This window comes from Myodes glareolus, chromosome 1 (assembly GCF_982192425.1).
Source record: "Myodes glareolus chromosome 1, mMyoGla1.1, whole genome shotgun sequence".
NCBI lineage: Eukaryota > Metazoa > Chordata > Mammalia > Rodentia > Cricetidae > Myodes > Myodes glareolus.
Window position 1 is genome coordinate 64555555 of NC_142026.1, and position 11112 is coordinate 64566666.

Consider the following 11112-nt stretch of genomic DNA (forward strand, 5'->3'; position numbering starts at 1 on the left):
GTGACCTTTGGCTCTTTGTTGTCCCTGACCCCGAGGACAGTTTGCTCAGATAGCAGCCCCCGCAGTACTGGAGCCAGAGGGGAGGTGGCTTCGCAAGTGTCCAAGGCCATCGCCCCACCCCCACTTTGCAGACACACACACAACACAGGAGCACGTACACCTGTGCGCATACACACACACACACACCTGGAACTCTGAGGCTCCAGGAACCTATGGAAACTATGGACTATTCACTTTGGGGGAAGAATGGGAAAGGATAGAAGACTTGAGGACGTGTGTGTGTGTGTGTGTGTGTGATTTTTTTTTTTTTTACTTATTTTTGAAAAATGGCTCTAGCTGGGATCCTCAACCTCATCACAATTCCTGCTTCTGCCTTTCACGTGCCAGGATTACAGGAGTGCACACCTGGTTTACACTGATTTATTCTGGTGTATTCGGTGCTGCGGATGGAACCCAGTGCCCGGAGCACTGGAGCATGCTAAGCAAGCAGTCACCTTCTGAGCTAGGTCCACTCCGCCATTGCGGTCCTGTCACCCTCTCTCTATCCGCCCCCCCCTCCTTGGCTCTCTTCTCTGGCCTCCCTCCCTCTCCCGGTTCAGAGTTTCTGCCTCTACCTGCCGCCTGGCAGGCGGGTCTCTCTATTTCTGTCGCAGTCCCGCCTTGCCCAGGCTGCGTGTCACTCTCCCCCCCCCCACACACACACACGTCGCCCCCTGCCTTGCTGGCTCCCAGTTGTCAGAGGTCCCACCAGCCTGGCTGTCCCGGGGAATTCCTCCCGGTTCCTGGAAAAAACAACTGGGACCGAGAGAAAGGCCTTCAGTCTCCCCGGGCCCGGGCCCTCCCCCGGGCCTGGGGGTCGCCGGCCTGAGGCAGGAAGCCCTGCGGTTTCTGGCTTCTCCCCGGCGGCCTCCGGATCTGGCCCCCGCCCCCCCGGCCAACAGCCCAAATATTATTCCGCAGGAGGAGTCGGTGGCGGCGGGAGGAGGCCCAGGTTGAAAGAGGCTTTCAAGGCAGCCAGGCCTGGGGCTTCCTGTCCCCAGGCTCGGGCCTCAGGCTGCCCCATTGGGGACCTCAGGTGGCCTGAGAGGCGGGGTGTTGTTGTAGGGTCCTTAGGGGAGGGTGGGGCCATTCATCAGGGTGTCTGGTGGCCACCAGCTCGCCTGGCCTCGCCTGGCGTGGGCAGGTGTGACCCCCCACCCCAGGGACAGCCGGCTGGTGTCCAACGTGGAAAAGTACCACCGCCAGACGTGGGACAGACAGCAGGACGCAAGGGATGAGGGATGGGTCGGGAATGGGGGTGGGGGGAATTTGAGAACATAGAGGGCAGAGTTGTGGGGCTGAAGTGACATAGTCTAAGGAAAAGCCCTGTGGGTGGGAAACTGAGGCTAGGGAGCAGGGTCCCTACTTGGGCACAGGGCTCTATGGGACACTTTGAGATGAAATAATGACCATAGAAGTGGCCCCAGCTGTTGGGCCAAGTGGCCCACACCTGTGTGTCTCCGTACTCAGGAGGTGGAGAGGCAGGAGTTACTGGTGTGGGGCCCAACCTAGGCTACATGTGAGTCTGTGTCTCTTAAGAAGAAAAAAACTACAACAAGAAGTAATGAGAAATTTGAATAACCCTTGTCTAGGGCTCCTTACTTTATTATGGGCAAAAACTGAGGGAGAAAGGTGCCTTGACTTGATTAAGGTCACACAGCTAATTACTGGGGTGCTAGGCAGGCCATGAGGCCAAGACTCAGTGCCCTGAACCTCCACTATTCTACTATTCTAGAGGATACCTCCCACTCCCTGCCTCACACACAGGAGCCAGCGGTCGGGGCAGTTCACAGGGGTGTGAGTGTGTGTGTGTGCGGGCGTGAGTCGTGTCTATCATACACCTCTATATATTTCTTAGTGTCATTTTGATGTTGCTCTTCTTTTGTTCTGTAATGAGTGTCTCAGCAAATTGGTGTGTGTCCTTCCGTCTCTTTGTCACTGTCTTGTCACTTGCCATCCTGTCTGTCACCTTTATCTGTCACTTTCTATGTGCAGCATCGTGTCTCTGTCCCTCAGACCTGTCCCTCAGATCTGCCTATATTGGTCACTGTGCGTCACTGTGTCTGTCCACGAATGTGTCACCATCTCCCCTGGTGCCAGTGTGTGTGTTACTCACCGCTCAGGCCACAGGTGGGCGTGTCGGGCTCATTGGTGCCAGGACTGCAGCCCTGCCCTGCCTACCCTGGCTGCTGTGGTCCAGGCTGGACGCCTGTTTGCCATGCCTGCCTCAGGTAAACACGAGGATCCGGAGGCCCAGGGCACCTCCCTCACCTCTGCTCCTTACCCTTAGAGCTGCTCCCAGCCCAGCTGGACCACAGCCCACTGCCATGGCCCCAGCGTCCCTGCACCCACAGTCCCAGTTTCGGCCTCAACCTGGTCTCTATCGCTCAGTCTCTGTCTTTCTCTCTCTCTCCAGCAGTGGTTCTCAGCCTCCCTAAAGCTGAGGCCCTTTAGTACAGTTCCTCACATGGTGACTACCAGCTATAAAATTATTTTCATTGCTTCTCATAACTGTCATTTTGCTACTGTTATGAATCGTAATGTAAAAATCTGATATGCATATGTCCCCTGTGAAGAAGGTTTTTGGGTCCCAAAGGGGTCATGACCCACAGGTTGAGAAGCATTGCTCCAGGATCTCATGTAGCTTATGCTAGCCTGGAGTTCACTGTAGCTGGGGATGACCTGAACTCCTGTTTCCTCCTCCTCTACTGCCATAATGCTGACATTACAGGCATGAGCCGCCCCCATGCCCAGTTTTGGGGGTGTTCAGGATTGAACCGAGAGCTTCTTTCACATTAGAAAACACTCTACTAAGGGAACTACGTGCCTAGCTTGTTTTTTATTTTTTTTAATGGAGTGTGTGTGGTGGTGGTGGTGGTGTGGAGTTTGAGACACATAGCCCAGATTGATCGCAAACTCAGTTTGTTGCCCAGGAGAACCCCAAACCCTTGTTCCTCCTAACTTCACCTCCCAGGTGCTGGGGTTACAGGCCACCACACCCACACCCGTGCTCCCTGAATTTTAATCTCTTGCTTTCTCTCTGCACCTACTTCCTCTCGCCTATGTTCCCTGTCACAGCCCTTTTCTTCGTTCTGTCAATCTTTTGCCACCCTTTCCCTTCTCGCCAGTCAAGTTTGTTTCTCAGATTTGTCTCCAGGTTCAGAATCAGCTTTCGTGTCATTCCCAAGTCTGGGCTCTCCAGCTGCTTTTCTCTTAGTTCAAGTCTTTGCCACAGCGGCAGACTCTGCTGTGCCTTGGCCCTTCAGGGACAGAGCGGCTCCAGCCTCTGGCCCAGCCCGCTGGTATATATAAAAAGGTATATGCACATCTTATTTATATCTGTATGGGGGCAGGAGGGGCAGACACTGGGGCCTTTGTGTAGCCGCTGCCCGCTGCCCGCCTGCCCGGCACTCCTCTCCCTTCATCTCTGCCACCCGCCCCATTCACTGCCCCCCCTCCACACAAAGGTTCCTGTGGGGCTTGCCAGCTTCCTCTGCCTGAGGTGTGAGTGGGCAGGGCACAGGGAGGCAGATGGGGGACCCAGATTTTTTTTTTTTCCAGGGCCTAGGAGGTTTTCCCCGTAGGGAAAATTCTGGAAAGAATAGGACTTCTTCACCACATTGCTGTCTGAATTGTCCCTGGTTGTCCTCAGGTCCTTAGGTGGCCTCTCTTCTGGGGGTGGGTCTGTGAGTCTGTCTGGCTCGTGGCTGCTTCTGTGTGGAGCCATGCAGCTTACTACCTCAGGACCTTTGCACATGTCAACCACACTGATTTCTCTAGGCTTTAGTTTTCATGAACCTGTTCTAAAGTTATCAACCTGAGATCCCTTTGCCTGACCTATCGCTCCTGGAGCCGCCATGTTTTAAGGCTCTGTGTCTTCCATTTGAATAGTAAGTAGTTCCTGGGGACAGAAACTGCATTGACGTCCCTGTTCTGAACCTCAGCAGCATCTGACCCAGGACTTGTCACACAATGGTGGATGGCTTCCTGGATGAAGTGTCAAAGTGAGCTAAGCTGGGAGGCTAAGGAAGAAGTAGCCAGGCCGTTTTCACCACGTGGGGAAGGCAACCAAGGATTCAGGACAGGCCTGGCCTTGTACTTCTTTCCAGAGGTCTACGGCTTTCTCTTTCCGGAGACTTCCTAGTTTGAACAAGTTTGAAGTCTTAGAGTTGCCTATGTGCTTTCTGTTCTTTTCTTTTTTTGCTTTTTGAGATGGACTGTTCCTATGCAGCCCAGGTTGGCCTAGAACTGGTGTTGATGTTTCTGCCTCAGCCTCTTGCATGCTGGGATTATGGATATCATTCGGTATCCAATCCTCCCAGCTCCCAAGCCTGACTAGCATCTCTGTGCACCTGCCTTTCTCAACCTTTCTGGACATCTCTCCATTAAACTCATTTCTCTGAGCGTTTTTCTTTGGGTGGGAGCTGTTTCAAGACAGGGTTTCTCTGTGTAGCCCTGGCTGTGCTGGAACTAGCTCCATAGACCAGGCTGGCCTTGAACTCAAGAGATGTACCTGCCTCTGCCTCCCAAATGCTGGGATTAAAGGTCTGTGCTAACACTGCCTGGTTGTTCTCATTTATTTTTCGGTATTTTTTCCCCATGTCTCTGACTCAGTGAATTAAAAAAAAAAAAAATTGTGGTGTTGGGATGGAACCCATGGCCTCCCAGAATCTTAGGCAAGTATTCTAGCAAAAGTTTCCCAGCCCCTCATTGGGGGATTCTAGGCAGGTGCCACTGAGTCACACACCCAGTCCCCCACTGGTAGACTCTAGGCAGGGTTTCTACCACTTGAGCCCCACTCCCAACCCTTACCAACAGGCCTCTTGCTCCTCTCTTCCTCTCCTCTGCTGCTTCCCACATTTTCTGGACCTTTCTGCAGCATTTTCCTCATTCTCTCTGCCTACTCCCTGGTCCCCAAACAAACCTCAAATCCCTCCACCCTAACCCACCTGGCCACTGGGGAAAGGGGGACTGACCCAGCCCCCCCCCACATACACCTACACAGGTCAGCATGTCTGTTCTGTTAATAGTTAACCCAACCTCTATCTAAAATACACAGCAGCCAGGCTGGGGGTGACTCCCCTGCCCCCCACCCACCTACCAGCTGCTCTTAAAGGAGCAGGTGTCTTCCACAGCTGTGAGCCCTTCCTGGAGCAGAGTGGCCAGGTGTGGGGAGGCCTCTATCCCTGAGGTTTTAGGGGGAGGGTGAAAGCCCCACTACTTGGGGCTGCAGCCCTGGATCAACCAGGAGACTTCTGAAGGAGGGGAGCCCCATCCAGCACCACCCCTGGTGCGGTTTATCACCTGGTGTACTTAATCAGGGGTGGTTTTCTCAGCCCTGCCCTGAGCCCCAGGCTACAAGGGCCGGGGTTGCCTGAGCACTGGGGTAGGGGGTACCGAACCCTTGAGCCCAAGAACTCATAACTCTTAAGATACCGGGGGTGATATGTCTTTAGGTGAATGGGAGGGGGCACCCAGGTAGTACACCGGGCATGTGACAGTTCATGTTCAGGTTAGGGAACATCTGGGAGGAAGATTGGGAGTGCCCTTGGGTCTCAGAGCTGAACATTGTGCAGTGAGTGGCGAGACACAACCATGCCCTGACTCTTACTATGCATTTACTGCCCCTGTGGCTCAGCATTCCTACCCTTCCCCTAATCTCCCAGTAAGGGTCCAGCAGGAATGGGGCAGGGTTCCTGGGGCCATCCTCTCTTTTTAACCCCTGTTTTGCCACAACCTACCTAGGCCCTAGACCCCGCCCCGTGACGTCACGGAGCAGGAAATCCTGGTTAATGATCAGTCACCCAGGACAGGTGCGGGACAAGGCCGCGCACACATCAGAAGTAGCCGCGGCGGGTGAGAGCCTTTCACTTAGCTCCTGGGTGTTCTAAGGTGGCCGCCATGTCCTCTGATGAAGGATGTGAGCCCAGTTTAAGTTTCTCATTCTCAGGAGTATCCACCTCTCGGGCACCATCTGAAGTAAGAAGCCATCACCCTGCTTCCACGTATCTTATTTGCCCGGGAAGGTAAAGCTTACTTTCTCCGTGGGCAGTTCCCCTAGAAATGTACCTTCAGATAAACTGCTCTAGTAAGCCTCCCACTTCCTCTCCACATTCAGAGTATCGGCCACCTACAGCGATACCATACCTATTCCCGGGCTTGTCTGTGGTCCCCATGCAAGAGCCAAACCCTGTCAGAACCTCAGTTCCATCGTTTGCAAAACCGGCCTCGACTACACCTTTTAATGAGAGCACAGCAAATGTACACTACAAACAGCCGCCCGCTGGACAAAGGGCGCCACCTAGTGGTCACATCGCAGAAGTTCGCTCTGTCGCAGGACAAGTCCAGTCCCGAAGGGGGCGCAGCATCTCACACAACTAAAGGGACCAAGTAGGGGGAATAATAATAATAATAAAAAAAACCCAACCCATCTTTCGGTTTATTGAAGGAGGAAAAGGGTGGGAGGGGGCAATAAAATGCTTTTGCTTCATTTATAAAGAGCAAGTTCTCAAGAGGTCCTTTCTCAAGGACAAGTGGGGTACCTCTCCCCCAACTACCAACAGCATAAAAGCCAAGCCAAGAAAGGAGAAGGTAATCGGAGGGGCCCAGGAACTCCAAACACCCGCTCTGACAGGATCCACAAGCTCTCCCCCCACCCACAATGTATCTACCCCAGGGGATCCATCCGGGCAGGGAAAGAGGGTATATACACATGTTAGAGTGGTACCGGGTTGGGTGGGATAGGGAATAATTTATCCGCAACTGCGGTGGGTGGGCAAGGGGGAGGGGAAAGTAGCCTGATGGCACTGATGGCCTAGGGGTCCCTTTCTTTCTTGACCTTGATGTCTCCAGCAAGGATGGTAGCGATCTCGCCCTGCATGAAGGCCCAGGGGACAGAGGAGCCCACCAGCGGACACTTGTCTCCGCTGGGGCAGTACACCTCTCCAGCTGGGCCCTGCGCCTTGATGAACTCTCGGGAGCAAGGAAAGCAGAACTTGTGTCCGGGTACTGAGGGACACTGCACGAAGTGGGTGTCTTCCAGCCTCTCTCTGCACAGGGTACAGCACAAGGGGGCTCCAGGGGTCGCCCCTGTGCCGCTACCACCCCCGCTAACAGCTTCAGCCCCGGCCGTGGGGCTGACTTCTGCCTCTCCATTGCGCGCCACCAGGCGATGCTGGGTTGGTGGTTGGGTCGTGGAGGATGCTGCCGGGCTAGCGCCACCTGTACGCACAGGGCCTCCACCCCCACCAGCGTCCTTCGGTGAGTGGCCCAGGGCCTCAGCCACATTCTTGAGGGCAGCAATGGGTGAGGGTACACCAGGTGTGTCTGTGGAGTATGGGCCACCTGGTGCCACCCAGTGCCGCTGCTGCTGTTCCTCCGTAGTCATCTTCCCAGCTGACTCGCCCTCGGGCTCAGGGGATGCCTTGCGCCGGCGAGGCGTGGGTGCCAGGTTCCGGGATGGGGCTCGAGGTGGTGGGCCACACAAAGCAGCTGGGGCCGGTTCTGGGTACTGCTGGGGCAGGGCCTCCGCAGGAGCAGGCTCTCGGAAGCTGCGGACCCCATCGGTAAGCAGCTCTCCCAACTGGCGCCATTCCCCTGAGCCGTGGCGGCGTTCATATTCGAGGTACTTGAAGCCTGATGAGGCCAAGGCCTTGCCCGGCTCTCGAAGAGCATCATGAAACATCTGGCGAGCCACCGCAAGGACCCCCGCGTACACATTGCCAGAACCACAGGGGTATTCAGTGAAGAGCTTCAGCTCGAACTCGTAGCCAGGAGGTCGGGCAGTGGCATCAAAGGCGAACACCCTTCCCACCAGCCCGTGGTCCTTCTTGAAGCGGACATTGAAAGGGGCACAGGCGGACAGCGCCAGTAGCTGTTCTCTTACAGCCTTGGGACGCCCATGCCACTCCTCCGCCCGGCCCCGCATGGCCTCGTTCAGTTCTGCCAAACAGTCCGCATTCCTCTGCTGCTTCTCCTTCTCGAAATCGGAGCCGAAAAGTGGACGAGCGGGGCTTAAGCCAGGTGCCAGCGTCAGGGCTCGGCCTCCGAGGCCAGACACTGCAGCTGCCAGCAGCCCGGGGGGCATCAAGCTGGGGATGGAGCCAAGCAAAGCCCTGCGTGCCCCTTCCGCCACGGCCTCCTCGCGGCCCAGCCCGTTGGCCAGGCGAGACCCCAGAGTGTACTCCAAAGCCGGCGAAGGCAGAGCCAGGCGACTGGATGAAGTAGCCCTGTCATAGCGGTCCGGGCCTGAGACGCTACCTCCGGTCCCCGATGGCTGCGCCTGGGCCTGCGGGGGTGGCAACTGGGAGCCCTGGGAGCCCGCGGTGGCCAGGTCCTTGGAGGTCGGGTGCTTGAGAGCCGGGGGTCCCGGCGAGCGGCCCTCAGGGAGCACGTGGCTGCGCTTGAGCTGGCGGGCGGCGTCGATGAGCAGCTCGATGCGGTCCGCGCCCTCGAAATTCACGCATCCGCGGCACACGGCCTCGCTGAAGTCCCACACCATGGCCCACGGCATCTTGGGCAGGTCGCACAGGTAGCACCACTGGCGGCGGGACGCTTGCACGGACGCCATGGCGCCCCCCGGAGCGCCGCCAGGTGCCCCCGCTGTGCACCCTCCGCCCACGTTCGCTCCGCCGTGCCCGGGGACGGGCGCGCGAGCCACTCAGTCTGGCCTCCGGCTCGGCCTCCCCGCCGGATTCAGGCCCGGCCCCCCTTCCCCGCCCCCTGGGCCCTCAGCCTTTTTTTTTTTCTCCTCACTCCCGCCTCCCGTGGAAAAGGCAAGCCACGAGCACGCACGTCGGCGCCCCCGTCCGGTCCGCGCCGTGAGCCGAGATGCACAGCTCCAGCTCTTCGATGGGCCTCGGGTGCCGCCGCCCCGGGCTCCCGCCTCTCGCGCTACTGCCGACGCCGCTGCAACGGCCACCGCCGCCGCCTCCACCTCCTTCTTCTGCCCCAGAGGCCGCTTCGCAGGGAAAGTTACATAACGCGCGGGCAAAGCCTTCTGGGAAATGTAGTCCCGTCGGGGCTGCTTCTTAAAGGGGACTGGGCAGAAACCAGTGGCGGGAAGAGTGGGCGCGCGCAGACTTCTGCGTGCTTAATCTTCACTGTGCTTCGCCATGAAGTTGGGGTTCGCACACAGGGTTTAGGGGACGGATCATGGATTCAGAAGTGCTTGGAGCGGACAAGTTCTAGGCATGCAATTTTTTTCCCCTTTCTTTTTTGAGATTTGGATTTATTCTTTAGCTTAGGCTGGCCTAAAGGCTAGCCTTTGTAGCCTAGGCTGGTTTCAGACTTGCTGCAATCCTTCTGCTTCAGCTTTCCTAGTGTTGGGATTACAGTCCTGAGACTCTATACCCAGAACCCGGCAAATATTTTCTGCTCTGACTTGCTGAGCAGTTTTAGAGAAGAGTCTTGCCCTCTCTGAGAAGCCCGCCCCTTCAGAAGGGCCAATGACGGGTTAGAAAGGCAGCAGCAGTTTGAGATGGGGCGGAGAGGTTCTGATTGGATGGTTTTAAGTTTAAGGGAACGGGAAGCAGGCAAGTGTCTTGGAGAGGGGTGTCTACTTGGCACTTTGTCGTCCCCCGGAGTCCTTAGGTACTAGCCTCAAGGGAGGCCCACAGGCAACAGGATGAGAAGAGAGAGGGCTGAAGGCTTCAGAGCCAGGGCCTTATCCTGTTAAAGGAGGGGCACTGAGCGCCTTCCAATTCTGCTCCAGCTGTGCACGCGCTTTGGTCTTCAAAGGGTTACACAGTCAGCTTTTCCGCGCTTCCCCCAATTTCACTACAATTCCCAAAATGCTCTGCGAGACGGACGAAATGACGAACTTCCTCTGCTTGGAAGGTTGGGGGAGGCCTTCCCGATTCTTGCCCCCCTTCCCCGCTTTGCTAAAGGGAATCTTCCCCCCGCCATGGGAATGGGGGGGGGGACTTGGATTTGGATTGGGAGAGCCTAGAGGTGGTTGCAGGGAGGGCAACGCCAGGCCCTCAAGTGCTTAATGACCTGGTGGGCCCAGTCTGCCTCTAGGTACCCCATGTTTTCTCTCCCAGATTATGGGGGAGAAGCGTTGTAGGTCATCAGGTTTTTGTTCACGTCAGCCTTTTCCCTTCACTCGGCCTGGGTCCGCTGATGTTCTCAAGAAATATCTGAGTATCTTGTCAGTTTGCATTCATCCTGGTTTGCACTCCGTATAAGCTGCGTGCTTTCTCACCCCATCCCAGGGTTGTCACAGCAGCCCTGGATTTCTGCTATTTCAGCGTCACAATTTTACCTACCACCTGCACTACTATTTTAACACTTTTTTCCTTTAAACGAATTGCCTATTTTCGTCGTTTCCTAGGAGATACTATGTTCGCAACCATCGGTTTCGTGTACTACTGTTTATTTACTTTCTCTTGCTTATTCTTGGTGCTGGGATGGAATCCAGGGCCTTATGCTAAGTGCTCTTCCGCGGAGATGTACTACCAGCCGTATTTTTTGTTTTGAGACTGGGTCTTACTAAGTGGCCCAGGCTGGCGTGAAGCTTTGGATCCTCCCGCGGGCTGAGATTTCAAAAATACTTAACTATGCCTGGCTTCAATTTTTTCTTTTATAAAGACAAGCTTTTCAGGCTAGGCGGTGGTGGCCCACACTTTTAATCCTAGTACTCCGTAGGCAGAGGCCGGCGGATATCTGAGTTCGAGGCCAGCGCTCCAGGACAGCCAATACTACAGAGAAATCTTGTCTAGAAAAACCAAAATCAAAACCAAAAAAAAGAAAGAAAGAAAAAGAAAAAAGAAAAAAACCACCGAAGCATAGGTTGACCCTGAACTCACGGTAAAAATTCCATCAGCCTCCCTATTACTGGAATCGCAAAAGTAAGCCATGATCCCTTGCTCTAAGTTCTTAAATTTGTAAAAGCCTATTTTTAAATTCTGTGTAGTTCTTGGGAATCTGACCCTCAGGCAACTGTCTTTACTTGAGTCATCCATCCAAGTTGCTGTAACGAACTGCTCTCTTAACACAGGCCTGCATGGACGCTAACTAATCTCAAGTTTGAAACATTAATTGAAAACTTCGTGTGTGTGTGTGTGTGTGTGT

The 11112-nt window shown here is 55.3% G+C and overlaps 1 protein-coding gene across 1 annotated transcript; it reads right to left on the reverse strand.

Moving 5' to 3' along the window:
- Positions 1-6464: 6464 nt before the first annotated feature.
- Positions 6465-8988, reverse strand: Irf2bp1 (interferon regulatory factor 2 binding protein 1). The gene has a single exon (XM_048433396.3). The coding sequence runs from the start codon at positions 8606-8608 to the stop codon at positions 6854-6856; it is 1755 nt and encodes a 584-aa protein (XP_048289353.1). The 5' UTR covers positions 8609-8988; the 3' UTR covers positions 6465-6853.
- Positions 8989-11112: the final 2124 nt, after the last annotated feature.

Bases quoted from the DNA above. Each gene is read 5' to 3' on its own strand.
- Irf2bp1 (XM_048433396.3), bottom strand. From the start codon at position 8,608: ATGGCGTCCGTGCAAGCGTCCCGCCGCCAGTGGTGCTACCTGTGCGAC.